We start from the raw sequence: 26,951 nt of genomic DNA on the forward strand, positions 1-26,951 counted from the left end.
TTTCATCGTTTTTCAATTTAGTCCATTTTATTTATTATAATTATAATTCTCGTTTTTTGCATGAGTTCTTTAAATTAACAATACCATATCGTAAAATATACGTGCTCTAGAAATCACTTCTGTGATTACAAATACATACCCCCTGTTTTGTTTCACAAATTCAGTAATAGCACATAAGGGCGTTGTTTTCATGCCAATATATGTATAATAGTTGAGTCAAAAAAGTTTTCAAACAAAGTTGTAAAAATGTCTGTCGCTGTTGACCTCGTTAAGGTAAATTGTATTGTGTTTAATATTACAAATATTATCCACTAAAACTACATATAATTTGTTGTTTGTGTTATATTTATATAAAATAGTACGCAAAATTATGTCTTTGTTGATAAAACTTTCTCGAAAACATGGATTATTTGCCCATATTTACCTAAACGTAGAAAGTCTCTATTAATATTTTCTTTCATCTTTTAAGAAAGGTATATGGAAATCGGACAAAAACAAAGTTTCAGTAACTGATTTTATTGTCTTATTTTTCATTTCCATCCACATATATTTAAATGTATTTAATTTTCATGTATTAACAATAGAACGAACCACATTTAAGAACACTGAAACTATCGGGACATGTGGGATTTGATAGCTTGCCGGATCAACTGGTAAATAAAAGCGTTCAAAATGGTTTTGTTTTCAACGTCATGTGCATAGGTAATATTATACATTTTTTATGTAAAAGATAATAATTAAAACAAAAAATACATATCTTTTAGGTGAAACTGGCCTTGGCAAATCAACACTCATGGATACACTTTTTAATACAAGCTTTGAGTCTACACCAAGTCCGCATACATTACCGAACGTCAAATTGAAAGCACATACTTATGAATTACAAGAGAGTAATGTACGCCTTAAGCTAACAATTTGCGACACTGTTGGGTATGGTGACCAAATTAATAAGGACGACTCATTTAAAGCTGTAGTTGACTATATTGACGCACAGTTCGAGGCCTATTTGCAAGAAGAGCTCAAGATCAAGCGTTCTTTGGTGTCATGTCACGATAGCCGCATTCATGTATGCTTGTATTTTATTTGCCCAACAGGTCATGGGCTTAAGTCCCTAGATCTTGTATGTATGAAAAAACTCGATAGCAAAGTAAATATCATTCCAATTATTGCAAAGGCTGATACAATATCTAAATCGGAGTTGAACCGTTTCAAAAGTAAAATTATGCAAGAATTATCCAATAATGGTGTTCACATATATCAGTTTCCAACGGATGATGAAACTGTTGCTGAAACGAACACAACTATGAATACTCATGTGCCGTTCGCTGTAGTAGGCAGTACTGATTTCATAAAAGTGGGAAACAAGTTGATTCGAGCTCGTCAATATCCATGGGGAACCGTACAAGTTGAAAATGAAATGCATTGCGATTTTGTTAAACTTCGTGAAATGCTAATCCGAACTAATATGGAAGATATGAGGGAGAAAACCCATACACGTCATTATGAACTTTATAGGCAAAAGCGTCTTGAACAAATGGGCTTTAGCGATGTAGATAGTGACAACAAACCAGTACGTTGAAATAATGTTAGTAAATTCTTAATATTAATAATATTATTTTAGATTTCATTCCAACAAACCTTTGAGGCGAAGCGATCTAACCATTTAGCTGAACTACAAGCCAAAGAAGAAGAAGTAAGACAGATGTTTGTACAAAGGGTCAAAGAAAAAGAAGCTGAGCTCAAAGAAAGTGAAAAAGAGGTAGAATATAAAATTAAAAAAAAATTGTATACATATTACAGTTAACATGATGTTCATTTCAGCTGCATGCAAAGTTTGATAAACTTAAGCGAGACCATGCTGAAGAAAAAAGAAAACTAGAGGATTCTCGAAAAAGGCTAGAGGAAGATTTTGTGGAATTTAGTCGTCGCAAAACCCAAATTTCAACCTCTCATCATACTTTGACTCTGGGCAAAAACAAAAAGAAGTAATCTACTAACGTTTAATAGTTCTATTTATTTAACATTTGAATACTATTTCCTTGTATTTATTATATTATCAATACATCTATACGCGCCTATGGGATTATAATACATATTTTCATATGAGTATATTACCGGTTATTTTCACTATAGGGGAAAATTTTATATACTTAACGATACATGTGAAAATATATACCATTGCACTAAAATACACATGTATGTAAATAAATAGGTGAATGTTTTCTGTATTTATGGATGAACCAATGAATAAATAGTAAGCCTATACCTTGTTTATAGTTTTCCAGTGTCGTAAACATTGCAAATGAAATTGATTAATAATCAGTATCAGTTGGCGACAATTTTTTGGTCATTATGAGTACGTCTTAGTAGCGTCTATAACATGGGCTCACGTTTCAGAACTCAAATGACTATTAATCCAACGTATTCAAGTCGACATATATTTTTTTATTATCTTATTTTGTTCTGACAATGCAAACACGATACCGTTTAATCTAAGGTTATACTTCACCTGACTTATTATTCGTAATATTCTAACAAATTTCAGTCAGATTAATTAATTAACAAGTTTTACTTCTGAATTTGGAAAGTAGATTAGACACTTTATTTATTCAGCGGGAATTTCAATAGAGCCACTATTAATGTCATCAATAATGTCATGAGGCGGCCTTCCATCTACGGTACAACCTACGCTTTGCGCAGTTCCCAAAATTTCTTTGCAAGTGCCTTCCAAATTGCGAGCCATAGATCTAGGCCGCATTGTTTTCGCTACCGAAAGAATGTCATCAAAGGTAACGTTGCCACTATGTTTAACTAAAAACAATAAAAAAAAAAAACATAAATAAACAAAAAATAAATTTTTTTTTTTAATCTTACTATTTTTTTGCTTTTTCCTATCACGGGGAGGTTCTTTCAAGGCTTTGATAATCAAAGAAGCTGCTGATGGAACAACTGATATAGCAGCCTGACGGTTTTGAATAGTTAGACAGACTGTTATTTTAAGTCCCTTCCAATCTCCAGTAGCTTTAGCAATATCATCTCCAACTTTTTTTGGCGACTAGAAGAAATATGTCATGAATGAGATTATCAATATATACGAATTTAACTCACCAAACCAAGTGGACCTATTTTAGGAGCCAAAGAAGATGTAGCTCCCACTTCACCTCCAACGCATCGCAAATAAACTAAAATAATAGTTCAGGTTAGACGAGTTTAATGATTTTAATCAAAAAACATAAATTACCTAATTTAATCTCCGTAGGATCGAATTTTGGCGGCATTGTTCGTTCTGTGCACACAAAGCTATCTGGAAATCAAAGGATTTTAATAATAATCATGGATAAATACTAGACAAAAAACAAGAGACATACACCCAACGACAAAGCTTGAGGTAAAAGGACGGGAGTTGGGTTCTTGTTGACAAAGTTGCAAAATCCGCTTCAATCATTTGACCTACAAGCACTTACGACATTGAAATTTGAATGACAGTTACACGATCAATTATTTGCTCATTACCAAAAACACTCAAACTATATTTTCACGATGCTTAGAAGCTTTTAATTCTCCTTTCAAAACAATTTAAGTTAATAAAAATTTTATTATATCATGAACTAAGATTGAATAAAATTTAAGAATTTTTGAGAATGTTATAGAATTATTTTATGTGAGGGAGAAATCATTTTGAGCTATTGTATTTAGTAGAAAATCATATAATTTTATCTATAACATTTACGAGCTATTCAGAAATAAATGAGAACCCTAACTAATAATGTTTTGAACTTCTCCACATATTTTTGCAGAGTTCTTTGATATTATCTGATGTCGATAATGAACGATTGGTGAACGATTCGGCCTTACTTACTGAGAGACAAACATAGATTATTTAACTTTAGTTATAGTGATATATTTTATTTAAAAATAATTTTTTGCTAATCAATGTCAAATCCTGTCAAAACTGTAAAAGTAAATTATTCATAGATTTTTGTGACTGCTTCGATAATGTCCTGTATAAAAAAAGTAGCACAGTAAGGTCTAATTATAGTAATATTTGGGATTGGCACACAATATAAAACTATTTTTGAGTGCATGTTCGGATCAGCTTGTCAAAATAGACATGAAATCTTATCAGCTGTTGGATGTTTTCTTCTTAAAGAGTTAAAATTATAAATATGAACCGAAATCGACCGATCGGGAAAAAATATGTAATTTAAATTTAAATAAGCATTAATAAATAATGTTATGTCGTGCAAAGTTATTAAATATAAAATTCGAACATTGACGATGCAGAAAACCTTAATATTGTGAAAAATTATATGAGTGTATGAGATGATGCTTGAACTATCATGCTTGAATATTACTGAAGCATTGTTTGCGCCATTTTAATGCAATTTATTGACCGGATACACTAACTTGATTACTCATTCAAGTGTTTCGTGGACAAGAGCAGGGTTGTGCCGTTTCTTCTCTTTGCTTAAGGCTATCATTTAAATCACATGTGAGTATCGGGCTCTTCGAAATTTGTGATATTTTTAATGCAGTTTAAAGTATAAATATAATATTTAAAATGCTATCACGTTTGAAGGTGGAAATGAATCCTAAAAAGTGAAATTTGTTTGTGTTGCTAAGGCGAATGGGGACTTTAAATTGTGGTATTTCTTTGTACGCTAGGATTTTTTTTTGACTATGCATCGAGTACTTGACGTCAATGAGCGAGTATAGAATTGTAGTTGGAAGTCGCTAAAAAAAATTAAGAACATAATTATAGCACTAACATTTAAAGCCATACTGTTTGACGGCGACGCTGTATATAATTGACTAAATTTGTGGTTTATTGTACATGCACAAGCAAATGGTTTATTAATACGTTTTTGATAAATATACAGTTATGTTTTATTAGTAAACTTAATACATGAGGACTTATTATTTTCCAAAAGATCGAATGTAAACATTATTAACCGTAATGAAACCGCTGTAAATGTTCAAGTGATTTCTTACACAATAGGGGTTAAAATTTTTGCAACTTCGAAATACGTGAATAATATTTATTTTTTTTCTGTATTTTTTTTTTTATTCCAGATATTTTTTTGGTACGCGGTAGTCTAATATCTGGGAAAAATGGCCGAAATGGATGATCATCATTTTGAGACTGGCGATTCTGGTGCTTCTCAAACATATCCGATGCAATGTTCGGCTTTACGCAAGAACGGATTTGTTATGTTGAAAGGACGACCGTGCAAAATAGTTGAGATGTCTACCTCTAAAACTGGCAAACATGGTCATGCTAAAGTCCACATGGTTGGCATTGATATTTTTACAAATAAGAAGTAAGTGAATTAAGATAATTGAAGATAACTTTTATAATACAAATATTTTTAATACAGATATGAAGATATCTGCCCCTCAACCCATAACATGGATGTGCCACACGTCAAACGGGAGGATTATCAGTTGACTGATATAAGTGATGACGGATTCCTCACTCTGATGTCAGATAACGGAGAAATACGTGAAGATTTGAAGGTACCAGAGGGCGACCTTGGAAATTCTTTAAGATCGGACTTTGATAATGGAAAAGATCTTTTAGTAAGTGAATCTCTACTTTACTAATTTGATACCAATTTTTTCATGTTAATTTTTGGTTACAGTGCACAGTCCTTAAATCATGTGGTGAAGAATGTGTCATCGCTCTCAAAACCAATACTGCTTTGGACAAGTAAACATCTCTGAAACGTCTGACTTTATCTACCTGCAGATTTCTGTTGAATTTACGTAAAAAGTAAATTAAAACTAATACTATAGTAGTGTATAAACACTATTATAGCTAAGTTCAATCAACTCATTTAACTACAATAACTTAATAACTTCAAAAAATAATTTATGAAGTAATAAAAACAGAAATTTGAAGAGTATAGGATGAAGAGTTGAGAAACAAAAATAGATTTTCGCCAATAAATTTTTTTTTACATTAATACATTTATTTTTCATTTTATTATCGATTTATTTTGAGGTGTATTGTAAGACATCAAAACTTGCTGCCCGTCTAAAATGTGATTACCATAAATAAAATCTTTTACATGCTGACCACTCCGTCAATAGTAAATCTTAGATTTAAATCTTATTTACTTTTGTAGCAATACCAATTTCAGCAACTGAATATTTGAATCTTATACTAACTATTGGGAAGTGATATTAGTAGCACCGATAATGGGCTTATTAAGAGGTAAATGCGGAACAATAAATCTTTTTTCACTACAAAAACTACTGTCTCTATTAATCATAATAGAAACAAAATGCAAGACGTAGGATATTAAAAAAGCTTAGCAATATAACATTGCATATATGCCCATTAGACAAATTTAGTTGAGCAAATACTTCATCAATATATTTATTTTAACGAATTAACACCGCATATAGCATACGAAATACATTAATTTCGGTTTCGACCAAAGAAGTTATCGAAATTTCCAAATATCAATTATTTTATCAATATGAAAAGTATTCGATTATTGTATTGGAATATCGGATTCTTTAAGAGAAAGTACGTGAAATCGTTTTTAACGATTATGGAGTTTTCAGCCGCTAATGGTGGAAAACATTTTAGGATTTAGTATATTTCTTATTTATTCTTAGTTGACAAATCGTACACCAGAAAATGGACAAATTGGTTACGGATATAGATTAAATTGATGCTACTACAAAATTATAATATATATTGATATGACAATGTATATCAAATTTATTACAGCCATTCTTTCACATTTTACTCAAGTAAAACGATGAATTCATACTAGCAGTTATCGTCATTTTGGTTACTAAAAATTGTGTTAGGCCGGCAGCACCACTCTAATTTTTAAAGACTGATATTGGCAAGATGTTTACTGTTCGACAGAAATAAATTGTCGAGATTTTAGTTGAAGTTGAATCTCGATTGGAAAGTATTTAACAGGAGTTAAATCTTGTTGGTTGAATTAAAGGAGGGAAAAATGTTTTGGGCAGCGATTTTGGACTTTTTCTGCATTCCTTTTATTGTATTTATTTCGTTTATGATCATTTTGTCTGCTGTGAATAAATCTGTCGGTGTACGCAGAGCATACGTAAAACTTCTGTTAAAGATATTTGAGGTAAGTTGTGAATTGTTTAGATATTTACTAGCAATTACGATAAGAATCGATCAAGGTACAATATAACGTTTTTACTGATAACTTAGTTAAGAAAAAAATAATGGACTTTTAACTTATACGACTCAAGATAAATTTTATGCCACAATTTAATTCGGATAGATTTTGCCTTGAATAATTTTATTATATTTGGATTAATATGCGTACATTATAGTTCGGCCGCCTAAGCATTGAGTCTGCTGCAAAAGAGCGTCAGAAACTAGTTGGTGAAACGATTTTCAATAACACGCAAGACAGAAAGCTTGATGACATTAACTTATCTTATTGCAAAAAAACTGGAAGAACTATACCCACTACAAATGGCAATACACTGATTAGTAGAGATAGCGTCCTTCTTCCTACATCTAATGAGCCTACCGCTTCTGACATTGAAAGCTCTTCAAAAGATGTAAGTATTCCAAATAAATTAAATATTAAAGTACAACTATTAATGTATAAGAATTCGTATAATTAAAATCGTATACATTCATTCATTATTAACAATTTTAGCAATTTAAAAGGTTTGACTAAGTTAGAAAATTTACGTATCTATTAAAATTATAAACTTCTTTTTTGTCGCACACATCATTTTGTAATTTTTATTTAACATCAATAATCCATTTTAGTCAAACATTTAAAAGATAACCCATTGCATTATATATTTTTTATATCTATGTATGCATGTATATTTTTTATCTATCTATTCACAAGGAATTGTCATGCAGAATAAGCTACTGGTAATATATAGTTTAAAAAATCTTAATATTTCTAGGAAGAAATTCGATTTAACTTGGAGAAATGCCTAGATTACATCAAAGCAGGAGTTGAATCAATTATCGAAGATGAAGTGACCTCCCGGTTTGAAGCGGAGGAATTAAAAAGTTGGAATCTGTTAACGCGTACAAATCGCCACTATGAGTTTATATCGTGGAAGATAACATTAATATGGATGACAGGTTTCGCTGTTCGTTACTTCATTTTGATGCCGCTACGAGTTTTTGTTTGCTTTGTTGGTGTAAGTTTCTGAACAATTTTATAATTGATTACTAATATTGTAGTCGTACAAAGCTGTGGTACTATGTAAAACATTGATTAAATTGATATATACATTTTTTCATTTTTGATTATGAGGAATATCTTTAAATATCAATGCAACGATATTTTCCTTTGCATTTTATCCTAATGAAAATTTGGTTAAAATTTTTTTTATCACAAAACTTCAAAAATAGACAAACCTTGAAATCGATACTTCGTTTTTACACAGGATTTTCATATATTAATTTTTAATTGTTTATTTTATATTTTCCTATTATGTCTCCATAACAAAATGCTTTTATTAAAGGCCCTTCTAAATATTGAAAACTGGTGGTAATTTTGATTACTTTGACATACATATGTATATGCGAAAATGCTCAACACGACTATTAATTAACGTTCGAATCATATACGATTACATCATGTCTATTCTTTTAGTCATTTGAAGTAAATATTATGTTATGGGTACGACTTCTAAAATTTCGACTTAAAAACAAAATAAAAGTCTTTCAGTCTTTTTTGTTTTCCAAAATGTCACTAAGTTCCATATTATTTGACCAAAGAAAATTACAATTAATAAAAAGTCAAATAATTTGAATATAATGCGAAATCATGAAAACCAATATTATCAGAAAGTTTTATAGAATCTGTGGGATACATTCACTGATATTTAACAACTGTATCGTTGCCCTGACTAAATAAAAGAACATATGGAATACAATTAGATAAAATTATAGCTATGACAATAAATAATGAACAATAAATACAATATCAAAAGACAGCAGGTTTACTTTATTGAAAAGGACTGCCACCTCAGAGGAGTTCCTCAAAACTATTTCTTGAATGCTTCATGTAACAGCAGTAAAATAAAATTCCAGAACAACTCTGATATTAATGTCCTTGCATTAAATTCAGTGTTAAGCACATACATACAGCATGGCTTATGTTAAATCAGTTTATATAGTTTTTATATCAACTCTAACTTAAAATATCCTATATCCTTAGGTGTATGTTGCAGTTGTTGCTAACAGTCTAGTTGCGATGATTCCCTTCGAATTTCTTCGACATCCTTGTGCAGATTTATCTTTTAAAATTACTTTTCGCCTAATGACTCGTTCTTTATCAGCAGTAATTACATTCCACAATACAGAATACAAACCAAAAGGTTCTGGTTTTTGTGTAGCGAACCACACATCTCCTTTGGACGTTGCTATCCTTTCAACTGACTGTACTTTCTCTTTGGTGAGAAAACCCATTTATTCCAGCTGGTTTATATGTTTTAAGAGAAGACAATCATCAACAATTTGTTGTATATGTCATAATTCAGTTGTTCATAATTTTTTATTATTCACATACTATATTTTACATTGTCAAATTGTTCCGTCAATTGCTTGTGTGCGTTTTAATGTAAATGGCTTTTGTGTTCTGTGCAATTCATTAGGTAGTTTGGTTGACTGTTTGTACGGCGATAGTTGGATATATTAAAGATGGTGAATATAAACGACGAATGGTAGACCAAGTACTTGGTCATTGCTTTTCGGTGCTGTCCAGTGCAATTTCAGCCGTTATTTATTATCATAATGTGGAAAACCGACCCACAAATGGGATTTGTGTAGCAAATCATACCAGCCCAATTGATGTGTTAGTACTTATGTGTGATAAAACCTATTCTCTGGTAAGTGTTGAATAAATTTCTTATTAATCTTCAAGGTTAAGAACCAGCATGAGGTGTCAAATAGGCTGAACTCTTATGAAATAACATATATATGTACCTTTGTATGTAATTATACTTAAGCATACTATAATACATATCACAAAATAATTATCCATAAAACAAAAGTTGTTAGCAAAATTAATAAATCGGAACTATGTATACCTAGATGTACAATGTACAATACATAAAAGGGTTTGTCCGTTAATTGCCGTTCAAACATTTGTTCATGTACTGTTTTCAAAACTTACAACTCTGTACTATGCATTTGTAATTTTGCCTCTTTAGTTATAATTTTTGTTACCGAAAAATAAAATCGATACTCATAAAAGATATATGCATATACTTAAATGCAATTATTATCTAAGATCCATACATATGAATATAAGTATAAGTCAGATAGGCTATTTCTTTGATTGTTTCCATACAAGTGGTTGTGTAAACTTTTGAAAATTCAAAATGATTAAATAATTTTGTTTTTTTCAAGATTGGCCAACGACATGGTGGATTTTTGGGTTTGCTGCAACGAGCATTAGCAAGGGCTTCCCCCCATATTTGGTTTGAAAGGGGAGAAGCCAGGGATCGTCATGCAGTAGCTGAACGTCTTAAACAACATGTATCAAACCCAAATAATCCTCCTATTTTAATATTCCCAGAGGGTACTTGTATTAACAACACATCAGTTATGCAGTTCAAGAAAGGAAGTTTCGAAGTGGGGGGAGTTATTTATCCCGTAGCAATTAAGTAAGTATTTAAATTGATATTGAACCTGGTTTTCGAATGTCATATATTTACAAAATATTTTATATTAATTACCACTTGCAGATACGATCCACGTTTTGGAGATGCATTTTGGAATAGCTCAAAGTACTCGATGATGCAATATTTATATATGATGATGACTTCTTGGGCAATCGTTTGTGATGTTTGGTATTTGCCACCTATGTATAGGCAAGAAGGCGAGTCGGCTATAGATTTTGCAAATCGTGTCAAAAGTGTTATTGCTAAACAAGGCGGACTAGTAGATTTAGTTTGGGATGGGCAATTAAAAAGAATGAAGCCAAAGAAGGAATGGAGGGAATTGCAACAAGTCGAATTTGCCAAACGTTTGAAAGGTGATTAACGATTTCAAACGTTTTGTTTATATATCCCACTTCTAATATAATGTTGATTTGCATAAAAATACATTCGCTGGTATTAGATATAATACGCTTTCATTTTTAATTTTATATTGTTATACATATAGTTATGTATCAAAAGTAAAGTGGTGTCGGATTAATGCTTGTAAATATGATTAAATACCGGGAACGTTAATTCACCGACAAAGAAGAACATTTGTAAGAAATATTGTCATAGCGCAACTAAGTATAAATATTTTAAAAGAGAATTAAAAAAAGATATAACACTGTAAAAAATAAATAAACATTCGCCCAAAGTTTGTGTTATATTAATATTAGTGTATTAAATTATTGATTTGAAATGCAATAACCATAATGAAGATGAGCATTTAAAAAATATAAAATTTTTAAACATTTTGAATATTTGTTTCGTTATTTAAAATCTAAAAGTTAGGGAAGAAACCAAAGCGTATTAAACTGGCAGGAACAGATATGTACGGTACAAAAGACACTTTTTTGTTTTACTTCCAAAAAATAAATGTCTCGAGAAATAACGTGATTCACTTGTTTTAGTACTCAGTTGGCTTCTTAAGTGATCAACTGTTTTTATTTTTTATTTATGTATATGTATTATTAAATGCATCTTCAATTTCTTTATTATCCAATTTCACTACTCACTATCGAATTGATGCAACTCACGAAATTTAAGTAGATAAGTAGAGTAGTATAAATATGGAATTGTACTATTTAGAGAATCAAATCAGACCGAGGCTGATGATGGAGTGAAAACTCTTATTTGTTATGCTAACAATTATCGAAATGAATTAGAGTGTGACGCATACATCATTAAATCCAGTTCGAACATTTGGATATTTTAGCGGTATCCTATAAAATTTCATATTTATATTCGTATTAAATAAGTTTATTATTAATTAATTATTAATTTTTACTATACTTACATATTAATAAGTTATATATATATATATATTTTTTTTTTTAATTTGAATATACTAGCTGATATGAGAATGAAAACCAGTGTGTATCAATTAATATTTTTATTTGCAAGTCTCAAAAAAATATATAAAAAATACCTATTTACTAACATACATACAAAACACACTACTGCAACATATTGATAATATTTATATTTAAGGCTTGCATATTAGTCATGCAAAACCAGCTGATCGGCATTCATTCCAAATGGTTTCCAATTCCTTGCTATTTTGAAATCCATGGGATGCAACAATGTATTGGAAACTTGCGGTTCCTTTGTATTTTGGCTTATTGAAATAAAACATTTCACAGTGTTTAAGAGTTAAATTAGCTTTTAGTGCTGCTATTCCTAAGAAAATATCATCGAACCTAAATTTTTTCAAATGGCTGCTAGCACTAAACAACTTAAATAGAGTATTTCGTTTTAAGACAAACGCACCTGCAGTTATATAGGGAGGCCACAAATCAAACGGATATTCTCTTAGAGATACGTACCACTTACTGAATTTATGTCTATGAGGTGGTGTTTGCAATACAAAGCCAGAAAATAATTCATTTTTTTCATTTTCTGTGATGCGACTGTTCGTAACAGCTTTCGGATACAAGTCAGGATTGGAAATATATTTTAACAAATTTTTTATTGACACATAATAGTCATCATCCACAAAAAAGAAAAACTCACTATTGCAAAAGCTAAGAGCCCATTTCATACCCATAAACGTTTTTATGGTATTGTTAAAATAAGCATCAATGAAGTCAATCTGAACTATATCATTAAATTTCGAAGACTCATTTTTTGAAATACTATTAATTTTCTCATCTTCACTAACCCCAAGTAAAAATACACATCTTATTTCCACATCAGAGAAGCGGTGCTCATAACCCCAAGTGCGACGAATAATATCACGCCGATAAACGTTTTCAGCAGCAGACTTTACAATTATTATTAACTTGGGTGGTATTCTGCATTTTTCTGAAGGGTTATGGATAAATGTATAATTATAATCACTGGGTAGACCAGTTGGGTAATCAAAATATCGCTCATAATCTAACTCGTGATAATGTTTGAAGATTCCAATGTAATCCAATATAAAAATGGTTATCCCAATTACAGCAAAATTTTTAGCATATCTACTAAAAGACCATGCCATTCTCAAACGACTTGCACTAATCGATAGGGATGTAATAATAATATAAAAAAATTGTTGAAGTCGATACATTTTTTGAATATCTATCGGTAGCCGATCAATTCTTCAAACCAAGTAGTTTGAATGCACACAGTAGTAAATGCTACTGTGGCACATACACAAGTTATCATGATATATATTACATAGATTACGTTTGCTTACGCAACCAACAAGTGAAATACTATTGCTATAACAGCTGGTTCTGTGATACCGAAATTGATCCGAACTTAATTGTCTGTCTGACTATCATTTCGACGATTTAACCGTGTTTGGAATCTCTGCTTCCCATTTTTTAACGCTGGCGAGTAGGGTATTGATTAATTGCTAACACAGGCAATCGTTCTAATGTTTCGTATTTTTCTGTGATGGAGAACTGCTTCTTTTAGCCAAAAATAAAGAAAAAAACCGCTTTACGTTTTCTACAAAAAATTATACAATAATATATTGCTCAGTTCTTAAAATCAATCAAAAAAAATTGTATTTTCATTTATAATATTGGTTTGAGATATTAAATTCATATTATGTGGTTTTAGCATGAAAAGTGGCCATATGCGACATACATGGCTTAATAATTTATATGAGAATTATAAAAAAGAGAATTTAATTAGCCGCTTGATTCCGACACATGTTTACTCATTAAAGGACGAACATAAAATACATCTGTATGACGTATTACACAAATTTGTTGTGTAACATGTCTAATCAAAATACTTCAAAACAACTTTGTTAAGCACATTTAGCGAAATTGTTGTAGTAGATGTAAAACAGAGTTTTTATCCTATGAGGATGCATATTTTCTCCTTCTAGCTAGAGGGAGACCCATAAAGAGTTGTGCCATAAAAATTAGTAGTTTCATTTAAGATAATTTTGGTAACAAAGGGCAAAAAAGATTGATGTTCCTTCGTAAATTCCTCTGAATTTAAATTAATTAATCCGATTTTGGGATATGGCACTGAATTTACATAATTTCAAGAAACAATTATTCCTCTAGTATGAGAGTGTAATTTCACACCTACCAATTAAATAAACTTCAATTTCGGTTTGTGTTTGAGAATTAATCTAATTCGGTACAAGAACTTATAATTAAAGTCATAAATGAACAAAGCATATTAAATTGAGAACACTGCTTCAAGTTTCAGCAACAGGAAGTCAAGATCGTAGGTAATCTGAAAAACAGAATGTTGGTAACTCTATACGATATAATATGCTATACTCTTAATAGTTTGTCAATTTTTTTTGCTAAAAGTTCAATAAGTAATTAAAAAATAGGAAGAAAAGTGTACTCCAGTGTATTTTCAAGTTGAATATTGCAAAAGTTGAAGAACGATAATTCAAATAGTAGACGAATAATTGCGTTTCGTTGTATACGATGGCAGCAAGCTAAGGTTGGAATAAACCATACAACCGCCATTTTAAGATTCTCAATTGGTACATGCACAACACAGAATTGTGTTGCTTGATAAATTACCAGTGGATATTTTTTTTTGTCGTTTGCAATAAAAATGTCTTTAAGCAAAACAGTGGGCAGTCTTAATAAAGGCAATGCAAAAGAAAAATCTACATCTAAAGAGTCGAATAACTTAGTTGTTCGTATAGATCAAGATTCCGATAATAATTTGCAAGCATTATTTGATAGCGTATTAAATCCGACAGAGTCAAAATGTCCACTTCAAGTGCCTTTCCGAATGCGTCAGCTCCCAGAGTCCTTCTTTAAACCACCTGCAACTGCATCTCGATCGCCTTCCGTTGCACATTCACGAGCAAATAGTGCTGATTCTGCTTACGACACTGGCTCACAACCGAATGTTAGCCAAGGGAATATATCAACGAGCTCTGTTGCCGCAGTTCCAGCGACAATAACGCAACCACAAGTAACAGCGAATAGACTCTCAATTTCTCATTCGCGTGCGCATAGTAGCCCAGCTTCGCTTCAACAAACATACAATGTACATATAGGAAATGTAATGGAAACGAGTGCATGCATTCAGGATGGAATAGGACCTGTTTTTACTACAGGAGCCGTCCCATTTCCTCCTGGCGTTAATGCTGGTTCAGCAGTCCGAATGGAGCAAGGAGATCAGCCAGTGCCTAAGGATGCCCCAAATACAATTCAGACATTTCATATGAAACAAAGATCTTATGATGTTGTCAGTACTATACAATTACAAAATGAACTAGGACCATTGCCTCCGGGATGGGAACAAGCTAAGACTAATGATGGTCAAATTTATTATTTAAAGTAAGTATAAATAAATTAAAAAGAATTTACATCTACATTTCTGTGATTTGACCATTTCGGATATAAATTAACTTAATTTTATTTTCATAAGATTTTAATATGTAGAAATACGTAAATCTCTCAAATACTGAATTTTCTTTAGATAAATTGTTAAATCAAACAACTACCTATTTTATTAAAAAATATTAATTTGCTTAACCGTCTGAGAACGTGTTTACTTTATTATGTTGTTAGAAACACTTGTTGATGTACGTTAAACGATTGCAATTTTTTTTAACATTTAAGACATTTGATTGTTTTATGGCGTTTAACTTGTATAAATTCACATTGTATACAATCGTAAGCCTTAATTTTTATGATTAACTAAAAAGAAATAAATTCGTAAAATTACTTTTTTAATGATTACACTTAGTACATGCATACATACATATAAATGCTAAATGTATTTTATTTAAAAATTCAATTTATTTATATGGTTATTTAAACTTACCTCCTTAAAAACACTCAATATTGCTTATATTCTTTTTTTTTTGGAAGGGCTTCTTTCTGTTGAGTTATGTGCATGCTTTACGTAGTTTAAAACTTACAAACTAAAATGGCATTATTTTAATTATAAATCAAAAAGGCTACTTATAATTTTTATAATTATAGCCATACTACAAAATCAACGCAATGGGAAGATCCGAGAATTCAGTTGAAGCAGCAGATATTTCAAGATGGTCTTTCTCATAATGGTTAGTTCTATCGAATTTTATCTCCAACAAAGAATAACTTCTCTTTTTAGTTAATTTAAAGAGCAAAGAATCTGTTAATTTAGCTGATAACTTGGGTCCTCTTCCAGAGGGATGGGAACAAGCTTACACAGAATCTGGAGATGTTTATTTTATTAACCACGTAAATCGAACAACCTCGTGGAATGATCCCCGAATACGTAAGTAATAGAAATTACGATGTCTGTTTAATTTAAACATATAAAACATCCAAAAATTAAGTATGTTCAGTCAGCGAAAAAGTTATTAAAAAATTTACAATTACAGCCGATTTTTTGCAAAAACCGGTGAAATCGCAAAAGCCCGGTCCATCTTGGCTGAACATCCAACATATCGAAAAGGAGCAGGATTATTTTAAACCAAGTTCTGAGCAGGTTAGTTCCATTTAGAATTCAACTACATATTTTTTATTCTTTTTTTTTTTTTAATAGAGTTCTTTGACTAGACAAAATGGCAGTCTTCAAATGGACCCATTTTTATCCGGTGACAATCATGCACGGCAGGAATCAAGTGATAGCGGTTTGAGTTTGTCTTCAAATACGTTTTCCACCACAGCGGATTTGATGCCGAATATTGATGATAGTATGGATTGTATAAGTGGTAATTATTTAATTTGTATCTAAATTTGTGACATCGAGATTTTGTCACAGAAAATACTTTTGTCTAGATTTTTGCGTTTATCGACATTTGAAAATATTTGAAGTTCATTCAAGAAATTTCACATTTCTATACATTTTCTATGAAAAATTACTCCATATTTAATTAGTACTTTATTTATAATGATCAATATGATTTTTTTTAGAATCAGGTAGCCTAAATGCCTTAAGTGGCATAGATTGCCCAGATAATCTTGTATCTTCACTACAGGTGACGTATAATGCAAACTGGCATATATAAATTAATAAGGTGGATTTTTTTATTGATTTTAGCTTGAAGATAATATTTGCAATGAAATGTTCAGTGATGTTCACAGCATGTTGAATGCATCTGCAACGAAGCCTGATACTTTGGACTGGTATAAAATAAATTAAAATTTAGAAGAGCCTGAAATATATATTTATAACAAAGTATCGAACGTTTCGTCCTTTTGGATTATACAAGTTTTATCCACATAATTTCAGCGGTAATCAACTGATGTTAAATTTTAAGAATAGTTGGAAAATAAATATATCTTTATAACAAAATTGAATTGAAGTAAGTGTATTGTACATTTAATTTTGAATAAAAAGAAAAATAAATGAGCTGTCAAATTATCAGACCCCGATTTATAGATATACAATAAATAATTTGTATTTCATTTGCTTTTACAATAGCAAATACTTAACGAGTTTATTTATTACATCGGACAGATTCGCACAAATCTGAGAAATTAAGATTCAAAAATTGTTTTATGCTTGATACAGTTAACATTTTCATTTGCCCGTGAAACAAAACATCTGTGATAATTTTTTCAGCATAAATAGCTTGAGAATTGTCCATCGTTCGAAGTTTGTGTGCAATGACCTTTCCAAAATTCGAGAAATGGTCATCTATATTACTATTATGACTTTTACAAGCAAGAGACAAAATTTTTTCAAGATCTATTGAAGATGTCTCCAATTTGTACATTCTTTTGTTGGCAGGTTCTATTTCCTTTGATAATTGCGAAGAAGTAGATGAAGATCTTTTTCGGGAGTTATTTGATTCTGGCAGGAAACACGTTTCTTTTTCACTTTCGTAAGATTTTTGATCTTTCAATCCTCTTTCCGGAGGCATTAAATCATTTATTTTATTGTATACATCGTCACTGTATTCTGTAAAAGTCTCTTCTATTGTCTGTTCTTCTAAAATTTCATTTTGCGTTAATTGTTTTGTAGTCTGATCCACCTCTGTGCTATCTGAAGAACAAATATTTTGAGTCAATTTGTTTCTAACTACATGCGATTCCATTATCCCTTCAACGATGCAATCTTGCTCTATAGTGCTTGTTTCGATTTCTTCACCATTCGACGGTCCTATAACTCCACAACGCTTTGTTTTCCTCTCCAAATTTTCCTCATCTTTTAAAAACATTAAAGATTCAAAATATCTGCGTTTTGGACAGTAGGGCTCATCTTTCTCTCCTTTATTCTTAGACTCTACGATTTTCTTCAATTGTTGTCGAAACGCGCATCTCAAGTTATTAATTTTTTGCTTCGTTCGTTCAATATTGTAGTGCTCTCCGTGCTTTGCGGCTACTTCTATTAATTTCAAATATGCCTCTTGTCGCTTTGTACGGTTCTTAAAATTTGTACAGTCAGCTTTCCAAAGGCATGGGTTTTTCTTATATTCCTCTATAAAATCATCTATGAAATCCATGTTAAATGAAATTAAATTGAGAATAATACATTTATGTATACAAAGCACACTACAGAAGATCTCGTTACCGATAACTACATAATCGACTTTGCATGCAAACAAATAATTTTGGAAATGGAACGAAGTCTCAGGTTTGCAAATTTACTTTGCGGTGTTGCCCACCTCTTTTATGAATTTCCCAAGACTTTCTTGATTACATTCTGATGATTTTGGGTATTTTACCAGAGAACGTAAAAGAACGAGAAGGTGCAATTTCGACAGAGAACAATTGTAAAATTTCAATCGAGGAATTCTCCTCACAAGGAGCAAATTCACCCCGGAAATATTAACATTGTTTTGATTTTAGCAGAAGCGAATGCACTTTTTTAAATTCTCAATCTGAAACGTTAAAATAAAATTAATTAAAAAGATTTATAGAAGGAAAAATATATTTATATGTATAAACAGCACCACAGATACTATCTGAATAGGAGAGTCTAATATGTAAACTTAAGCAGCTATCGTCGTCTACTTGTTTCAAATGACCAATTTGTATAAATATATTTGCATATACATACGTATGTAAATAAGTATGTCCCTTAATATGCCATTGGTAAAAAATTAAACATTCGCGCAAGCGACAAATAAAAAACGCAGATGGACCATTACTGACCAATAAGATTCGAGCAAGCTACAACCACAACAAATTCAATCATAAGGAACGCGCGTATGCTACAAAAGAAAGTGCAGTAACTCTGCACTCTTTTTTTCTGTGCGCCTGGTCAATATCATTTGGTTTTCATATGGAATTCCTACAGCCACCACTGAAAATCCTGCCATCCCCGCATTTTGCCCATAAGCTGCTTCTTAACGGCAATGCTAAAAATCAGAAATTGAAGAATTTGTCTGATGTTCCTTTCAGAAAGGCGAATTGGCAACATGGCTTATTAGCGACTTAAAATATTATTTTATTTTTTTATTCATATTATGTACTATATGGTATATGTCATTAAATTTTACAATTTCTGTACAATTATCACTCATGTGTAATATGTTCTAATTACACTCTGTATAGTGCTTTTATATGCTATTCTCATTATTTCATAGTTTTCGAATTATATCACTTCAAAAGCAGCATAAATCATTTACCTACAACCAAGCACTACAAAAAGGACAAATATGACAACATAGCCGACATTGTTGCAACACCGCGACGATGCGCAAAATTCGGCGTTAATATGTTTATGAGTTTGTATGAATGTATGTTTGTCGGTAAAGTTGTCATTAGGTTTTTTTTAGTTTTTTCAACGTTTTGTGAGAATTAATTTTTTTAACAACAACACGATGTTGCTCTGCCAAGGATGATTAATACAATATATTGTTTTACCTTCTCTGTTATAACTTATTAATTAATACATGTGCGCGGACTGCTCTACATGTATGTATGTGTGATGACATTGCATAATAAGTAATGCATACACAAATCTACTCGCGCATAAATACTTACATATGTATATGCGAACAATTGTAAGTATGTCAGCCAATAAAAAAGTACATAGTTGTACAAAAACAACAATTGTCTTAAATAGTATGAGCAGCATCAGAAATCAATATGGGAGCCAAATTGACAAATCCTAAATTTGTAGTAAATCACACAACAACAATATTTTCATTCATGAACGGCAGCGCACTTCCAACAAGCAAACTCGCTTTATTCATTCTTTATGTTCTTTACGTTCTTTGCTCACACTCTTGATATAGATTGATGATTTTCTTATCGAGCACAGTCTTATATATAAAACTGAATTAAATAATATACTATCATTTTATTAGTTTATAATAATACAGTTTTTAATTTGTGTAAGCTTATACGTAAGAGAGGTAGAATGAATGTAAATATTTTTTTAATATAAAAATATTCTGGTACATATTCTTATTTACATAAAAACTGTTTTTATTGTGATATGTTATTAAATTGCTCTATTTGTTAATACATGTTGTTATATTTAATTTGCTATGTTTATTAATCATTATGAAGGCATATAAATAAATATTTACTATTTTTGTATTATACAATTATAGCAGATAACATGTACACATTCTACATATGTATGTATTTCATTAGACAAATATTAACAACTATAAGCCCGGAAATTATGCCGAGATTGAATGAATAAGTCATTGAATGTCTATCGTTAACAAAAAATGAAGTTGCAGTATTTGCAACTTCACAGCAATTAGCGGCAAACTTCACTAAACTTGGATAATAATTGTTCCAAAATCTTACGGTAAGCATATTATTTACCAGTTCTGAATTAAAGTTCTGATTTATTATTAAAACAGTATTGTTTTCAGCTTTAAAAGAATTCCATTTGACATATACATTTGAAATAATAGGGTCCGCAGACTTTGCGAAGTTCGCCCACATTGTCATCACGACATCCGATATTTTTTTGTCGCTTGAATTCCATTCTTTCAGAATGCTGGTATTGTTCATATAGGGAACGCCCCACACAAATATCTGATCAAAAAACTTAGGTACACCCACCCATTCGGGCAGGTCAATAAATTGAGTTTGAGGACGAACACTAAATAAATACGCAAACACCTTATTTCCTTTGCTTAATATATCTGCCATAAAAAATAACGGTGCGATATACATACGGTCCGTATGGAAATTTGTAAGTTGTTTAAGAATGTCAACTCCTTCCCTTTGTGTTGGATACATATACGTTACTGCGTCGATTATTATTTGAGAATTTGTACAGTTTTCATCACTTTCAGTATTGACTTTAAGGTCATGTTTAGATATTTCATCAATAACATGAAAAAAGTCATGACCATTTAACTTGGGATTTGTTATATCATCAACCAAACTAAAAATGTCCTCCATATTGGTTACGCCAATTAAAATTGGAACATTTTGAAAGTTTCCTTCTTTGAATATTTTTTTAGGATAGTCTTTAATGAAATGAGCTGATGTATTGCTAAGCCCATAATCAATTACAGGCCCCCATTCCACTGCTGGAAGATTTGTAATTAGTGTTTTTGCATCCACTTTTCTCAAACACGTTAATAGCATCGACGTTGGTCTTCTATTACAGCCAAATAGTGTTGATATTGAGTCCAAGGATTCGCTATAAGCTGTCGGATCGCGCACGACTTTGTCAGTTATTGGATTTCCGGACATCATAATTGCGCCTGAATAACCACCTTTTGACCATTCTTCAGATATTAAGTGCAATCCGACACTAACTGCACCCGCAGAGTGTCCCATGATTGTTATTTTATTTTCATTTCCTCCAAAATGATTGATATTTTTTTTTACCCAAAATAGCGCAGCAGACTGATCCATTAATCCGAAGTTACCTTGGGCTTCACCGTCCGCAGTTGATAGAAAACCAAAAATATTTAAGCGGTATGAAAACGTCACAACTATTATTTTTTGTTTAAACACGATCTGGAAGGGTTCAATGTCTATTGGGGATCCACTTGAAAAATCTCCAGGATGTATCCAAAATATTACAGCATATCCTTTAACACCAGGAGATCCTTGAAATAGGTTTCCATTAAAAACAAAAATAATATATGTGTATATGAATTTTGTGTAATATGTTATAAGCGTATGCATATATGGTACATACGTATGTATGTACATATGTAGCTGTGTGAAACTCTTACCATCTGGAACAAAAATATTTAAATTCAAACAATCTTCATCATAGGTAATATCCTGCTCTCCAGCGACTTTATTTCTAAGAAGGTTATGCAATATTGTGCTTTTAACATTGGAAGGATTTTGCCAGCAAAAAGGAGCAAATCTTGTTGCGTTGAGAACTCCTTGCCATTCAGACATATCTAATTCTGGTGGTGAAAAACGTAAGGCGCGTGCATATCTTATTCCTAAATATGCTTTAATATTTTGTGCCCGAAACATTTTTAAATAAGTGCCAGATATTATGCCCTGTCCAGGAAGAGTTATTTGCGGAGCTTCTAAGCAATTAATGTGATTTAGAAAAAGCAAAATATATACACTTAAAGTAACGAATACTTTAACGGAAAAAGTAAAGGATTTTTTTATTTTGAACTGTAACATCGTAAATACTTTCTCAAATTAATCACTTGCAAATTCTTTGCTACCTGTAAAGCATGTACATAAATTCCCATAAATTAATTTTACGCTGTTGTCATGGAAAATTAAATTATTTTACTTGCAGAGCCTGTTGCCATGATATTATTCCTAGTTACCTATAAGAAGAAATGTTTTGGATATCTGCGGGTACTGCAATATTATAATTACGTATGTATATATGTGCATACATACGCACATATAAAAATCTTAATAAATATAAATATATATATATATATCCATTTGTGAACAATTTTCCTATGACTAAACGAAAGACCGTACTTACATAAACCTATACAAATATGTTAAAAAATGTAATTTTCGAAGAAATGTCTTTAAATTATTTTAAATGGAGATATATTACATACATACTCCATCTGAAATGCATAGTATAAGTTTCACAAGTTTACAGGAGAGTGAAACGATATTAAATAGAAAAAATTCGCAAAACAACTCGTGATACGTTACGGAATTGATCCGGATTTCATCTGCTCAAGGGCTGTTATTTCGATTACTTAAACCTTTCTCGACTGGTGTGTAATAATATAATAAATTTGAATTTTGGTTATTAATTGGTTATATCTGTTAGCAGAAACTGAACAATTTTTATATATGTATACATACTTTTTAATATGATACCGCAATCAATACCAAAAAAAAACTCAATTTCGGATTTTTGATGATACCTTGTTTTGCAATTTAGATGACGACATATTGATCTCTTTAAGTCAGAAACAACTGAAAGTTGACTGCTGTTACGTCCAAAAAGTTTGATATATCTATAAACGAACCATCAAAACAATAAAATTGATAACATAGCATGCGTAATGATATTTAAAATACTAATGAACTGCATTTTTATTTATCGTTTATGTTTCAGAAAGACTTGAAGTATCTCAGTTGAAATCATCCATTCGTTTTCGCTGGATGTGAATATTGCTCTTAGCATAAGATAATTTACGGTCAAAAATTTACCATCACCTGAAAAGTTCATAAATTATTGGGAACTCTACAATTTTCTTTCGCACAAACAGCGTCTACGTATATATATTTGTCCATATCCGTTGACGTACGGAGGATATCAGCTACTATCATTAAAATATTCGGTGTATTCGCCTTTTGGTTTCCAAATAACTGTTATCAACGTGTTGATGAGTTCACTTTAGTAAAACTTGAAAAAAAAGCGATTAGTAACACACATAGTCTCAAGTTAAGTTTAATATTCTAAAAATTCCATAATTTGGAGGCATTATGAGATAACTGTAATAACTCTTTCCCTATGGCGAGATACAATATATAAGTATGAATTGACTAACTTTTACAAATCATTTTGATAAATACTGTAGTTCTTTCCCAGATAAAAAGTTCGGGTCAGTTCCCGTTACGTAGACCCGACTACTGTGGGAGTGGCACATGTTAGGTCATTCTTTAAGTTGCTATAAATTCGTGATAGTTGGATAGGAGCTGCATTCGAAGGCGCTCCAGTCTTTACACTTCGTCCATTTTACGGATTTGGCCTTCTCTGCAAGTACACATCCAAGAATTATAGTGGATGCCTTTACTCAACAGTTGTTGTCGTTAGATCTAAATGATAGCGAGGTGATCTTGTTATATGGACTAAAATGTAATTCGACCAAATCTTATTGTCTTTCATAAGAGTTTTCCTATATAATGAGCTTTATATACATAGGTACAAATATTTGGGGTTTATTTAAGAAAGTATAGTCATAATTGAATTATTTCCCTTAATTTTCAAATTTTATTATTCTCTTATCAAATTTAGATTCTATTCTTCGCATACACTTTTTCAACTCTTTTCCAATCATGACTCTGGTAGTCACTGTTGATATTTAAGTGGTTTATATTATTTTAAAGAATTTCCAGTCTTTCGTTAATGTAATACAAATAACCTTCATATACGTATATTTGCATGGCCTTGGAAAATCAGTGTGAGTTAAGAGCAAAATATATTAAAGTAAAATAATACAATTACTCGTACACTTTTGAGCTAATTTTATATTAATACGTTTTTTAATATTTCTATAAAAGTGTACAACAACAGTAACTTTTTTTCTGGCGTTTTTCCTGTGTCATATTCATTTCACGTACTATAGTTGCAAACACTTCATTTACGTTTATTCTATCTTTTGCGGATGCTTCAATAAACGGACAGTCCCATTGTCGAGCGAGAGCGTTTCCTAATAATAAATATGTAATATACATAAATAAATCAATATATAATTACATCTAAATTCAGTACCTTCCTCAGTAGAAACTTCTCTTTGACAATCTAAATCAATTTTATTTGCGACTAGTAAAATTGGGGCCGGTTGACTTCCCTTAACTCTTGTTATGACATTTTTCATGCTTGATATATCCTGAAATGAAGGGAGTTTTTTTTTTTAGTTATAATACGTTTTTTATACTGTCCATAGTATTATTTCGATAATCCAATTTACCTGAAAAGTTTGATGGTTTGTCAACGAATACATTACAATAAATCCATGTCCATTTTTTATATATAAGTCCCTCATTGATGCAAACTGTTCTGTACCAGCGGTATCTAATATTTCCAGTACGCACGGTGAATTGTCTACCTGAATTATTATAAAATTGATATTTTTAAGTAAGTTTATTAAATAATTTTAAAATTAAAATTTTTGGCGTATTTTATTATAGGTAAAAATATTCCGAAGGACTTGGTCATTTCACCCAGTATTTCCTTGTTCTTATTAACTTTATAGCCTGAAAGTTGAAACAGTGGTTTGTATGAAGTTTAAGATATAGGTTGACTAATTTCAAGAAAAACATACCAATTGAACTGTGTAATTAATATCAACTGAGAAAAAATATGTATATATATCATTGGTAAAATAACTTTAAAGGAATTTTATTTGTTATCTGTCATCGAAATGAAATTAAAAAAAAAACCGTAGCTCGTATTAATGTGGCGAAATTCGAGGAACTGCGCAAATATTAAAATTTCATAAACTACTTATGAGAAATTATACAAAAACATTAAAAGTGTAATTTTAGATGAACTTGTTGACTATCCGTGATATATATAACATATTTTTTTAAATTCAAGCAAGTAATATAGGATATAATTTAAAAGCCTCTTCAAAAAAGTTAGTGAGAAGACACAGGTTTCAGAGTTATATACATTTGCCTTGATAGTCAAATAAGAATTATAAAAATAAATTTCTATAAATTATTATCTGTATTAATGTCGGAGTCGTTTTTTAAGCATTATGCATCAACTGTAAGTAACTTTTTTCACCATTAGTTTATTTCAATAGAGATAGAAACCATTTTATGTATTTATCAAGTAAATATAATAAAAGTTTATGTTAATAGGAACTTACTTTTTTATATAATTATATTATTAGTCATTTAATGATATACCTTGCATATGTTACAAAAGGCATTGTAAACATATATTATATATGTATTATGATAATTCTGTAACTTATACACTTACCTCTATTTCTTTTCGGTAGAAGTCTTCAATGGTGGGATCGTACTTTTCAATAAAGCACCCGGAAACGAATTGAACAGTAAGGGCAGACTTGCCGACACCGCCCGAACCCAACACAACCACTTTAAATTCTCGCATTATTTTAAAATCTTATATACCGTGAGTCTCAAACGAGACTGGCCAGCCTACTTGACCGACAATAAAGTTTATTGCACTGCTATTATTGAAAGCTAATTAAATCTTTCTTGTCAGTTTTAAACAAAGTAGGTACTTGACTATTGTATACCAAACGCTAGCACGAGGAATATCGAAAATAACTAAATACACTCAACTTCATTACATGGCAAATTTTAAACTAACAAATTGCTTTTTAACTTGAACTTTTATATGCAATAGTTAGTTTATTTACAAATCTTCTAAATTACTTCACTTGATTAAAATTACAAATGCAAAAATGCAATATGTTTCACCACATATATACAATTAGCGTCAATAAATGCTTTGTGATTGTTCCCCATGCGGAATATTTACTGTTATAAAACGTAACAGGGCGATGCAAGTGCGATAAGCAATTACATAAAACTCGTCGGAAAGACGATTGAACCGAGAGTTTACTCTTTAAATGGCTGCAACTCAAAAACTATTTGTGATATGGATTAACATTTTAGTATGTTATTTTTAATAATATAAACTAGCGCAATATTTTTTTTTTCAATATTTCACACTAGGCGTGCCCTTTAACAATGGGCAAAGTTTAGATAATTTCCGATGTAGATTCCGTTTTCCAGGGAACAGAGCTAAGCCGACACCAATTTTAAATC

General features: G+C 30.9%; 9 protein-coding genes and 1 long non-coding RNA gene across 14 annotated transcripts; 5 read left to right on the plus strand and 5 right to left on the minus strand.

Moving 5' to 3' along the window:
• The first annotated feature begins 135 nt into the window (after positions 1-135).
• Positions 136-2,109, plus strand: Septin2 (septin 2). Its single transcript, XM_014234857.3, has 5 exons — positions 136-273; positions 585-702; positions 765-1,570; positions 1,622-1,759; positions 1,822-2,109. Exons 1-5 carry the CDS (start codon positions 247-249, stop codon positions 1,987-1,989), a joined length of 1,257 nt encoding a protein of 418 aa, XP_014090332.2. The 5' UTR covers positions 136-246; the 3' UTR covers positions 1,990-2,109.
• A 457-nt stretch (positions 2,110-2,566) lies between these two features.
• Positions 2,567-3,461, minus strand: RpL12 (ribosomal protein L12). Its single transcript, XM_014234858.3, has 5 exons — positions 3,369-3,461; positions 3,242-3,304; positions 3,109-3,182; positions 2,875-3,055; positions 2,567-2,811 (listed from the first exon to the last, which is right to left on the minus strand). Exons 2-5 carry the CDS (start codon positions 3,276-3,278, stop codon positions 2,606-2,608), a joined length of 498 nt encoding a protein of 165 aa, XP_014090333.1. The 5' UTR covers positions 3,279-3,304; positions 3,369-3,461; the 3' UTR covers positions 2,567-2,605.
• An 891-nt stretch (positions 3,462-4,352) lies between these two features.
• On the plus strand, positions 4,353-6,102 carry eEF5 (eukaryotic translation elongation factor 5). The gene is made up of 4 exons (XM_014234824.3): positions 4,353-4,492; positions 5,074-5,321; positions 5,379-5,580; positions 5,643-6,102. Exons 2-4 carry the CDS (start codon positions 5,113-5,115, stop codon positions 5,712-5,714), a joined length of 483 nt encoding a protein of 160 aa, XP_014090299.1. The 5' UTR covers positions 4,353-4,492; positions 5,074-5,112; the 3' UTR covers positions 5,715-6,102.
• A 731-nt stretch (positions 6,103-6,833) lies between these two features.
• Gpat4 (Glycerol-3-phosphate acyltransferase 4) lies at positions 6,834-11,439 on the plus strand. Of its 4 annotated transcripts, XM_014234819.3 has the most exons (7): positions 6,834-7,118; positions 7,330-7,563; positions 7,927-8,169; positions 9,195-9,431; positions 9,631-9,864; positions 10,388-10,644; positions 10,726-11,439. In XM_014234819.3, the coding sequence occupies exons 1-7, from the start codon at positions 6,981-6,983 to the stop codon at positions 11,021-11,023; spliced, it is 1,641 nt and encodes a 546-aa protein (XP_014090294.3). In that variant the 5' UTR covers positions 6,834-6,980; the 3' UTR covers positions 11,024-11,439. The 4 variants fall into 4 exon arrangements, with proteins under 4 accessions (XP_014090294.3, XP_014090295.3, XP_069965097.1 ...); XM_014234820.3 differs by lacking the exon at positions 9,631-9,864 and having other exon boundaries at positions 6,835-7,118; XM_014234821.3 differs by lacking the exon at positions 9,195-9,431 and having other exon boundaries at positions 6,836-7,118.
• Positions 11,440-12,058: 619 nt separating this feature from the next.
• On the minus strand, positions 12,059-13,195 carry brn (beta-1,3-galactosyltransferase brn). Its single transcript, XM_014234734.3, has one exon. It carries the CDS (start codon positions 13,160-13,162, stop codon positions 12,185-12,187), a length of 978 nt encoding a protein of 325 aa, XP_014090209.2. The 5' UTR covers positions 13,163-13,195; the 3' UTR covers positions 12,059-12,184.
• Positions 13,196-14,378: 1,183 nt separating this feature from the next.
• yki (Transcriptional coactivator yki) lies at positions 14,379-17,463 on the plus strand. 2 transcript variants are annotated; one of them, XM_014234854.3, is made up of 7 exons: positions 14,379-15,437; positions 16,089-16,171; positions 16,279-16,368; positions 16,475-16,581; positions 16,639-16,807; positions 17,010-17,074; positions 17,137-17,463. In XM_014234854.3, the coding sequence occupies exons 1-7, from the start codon at positions 14,701-14,703 to the stop codon at positions 17,236-17,238; spliced, it is 1,353 nt and encodes a 450-aa protein (XP_014090329.1). In that variant the 5' UTR covers positions 14,379-14,700; the 3' UTR covers positions 17,239-17,463. The 2 variants fall into 2 exon arrangements, with proteins under 2 accessions (XP_014090329.1, XP_014090328.1); XM_014234853.3 differs by having other exon boundaries at positions 14,381-15,437; positions 16,222-16,368.
• On the minus strand, positions 17,102-18,635 carry LOC106617568 (uncharacterized). The gene has a single exon (XM_014234856.3). It carries the CDS (start codon positions 18,542-18,544, stop codon positions 17,537-17,539), a length of 1,008 nt encoding a protein of 335 aa, XP_014090331.1. The 5' UTR covers positions 18,545-18,635; the 3' UTR covers positions 17,102-17,536.
• A 1,811-nt stretch (positions 18,636-20,446) lies between these two features.
• Positions 20,447-22,745, minus strand: LOC106617499 (cholinesterase). The gene is made up of 2 exons (XM_014234724.3): positions 22,205-22,745; positions 20,447-22,075 (listed from the first exon to the last, which is right to left on the minus strand). Exons 1-2 carry the CDS (start codon positions 22,617-22,619, stop codon positions 20,625-20,627), a joined length of 1,866 nt encoding a protein of 621 aa, XP_014090199.1. The 5' UTR covers positions 22,620-22,745; the 3' UTR covers positions 20,447-20,624.
• Positions 20,723-23,498, plus strand: LOC118683120 (uncharacterized). Its single transcript, XR_004978963.2, has 2 exons — positions 20,723-20,811; positions 22,741-23,498. It is a non-coding gene; the product is annotated as an uncharacterized lncRNA (long non-coding RNA).
• A 1,150-nt stretch (positions 23,499-24,648) lies between these two features.
• Positions 24,649-26,615, minus strand: Rap2l (Ras-associated protein 2-like). Its single transcript, XM_014234725.3, has 4 exons — positions 26,134-26,615; positions 25,112-25,249; positions 24,913-25,030; positions 24,649-24,850 (listed from the first exon to the last, which is right to left on the minus strand). The coding sequence occupies exons 1-4, from the start codon at positions 26,266-26,268 to the stop codon at positions 24,693-24,695; spliced, it is 549 nt and encodes a 182-aa protein (XP_014090200.1). The 5' UTR covers positions 26,269-26,615; the 3' UTR covers positions 24,649-24,692.
• Positions 26,616-26,951: the final 336 nt, after the last annotated feature.

Source organism: Bactrocera oleae, chromosome 4 (assembly GCF_042242935.1).
Source record: "Bactrocera oleae isolate idBacOlea1 chromosome 4, idBacOlea1, whole genome shotgun sequence".
Classification (NCBI taxonomy): Eukaryota; Metazoa; Arthropoda; class Insecta; order Diptera; family Tephritidae; genus Bactrocera; species Bactrocera oleae.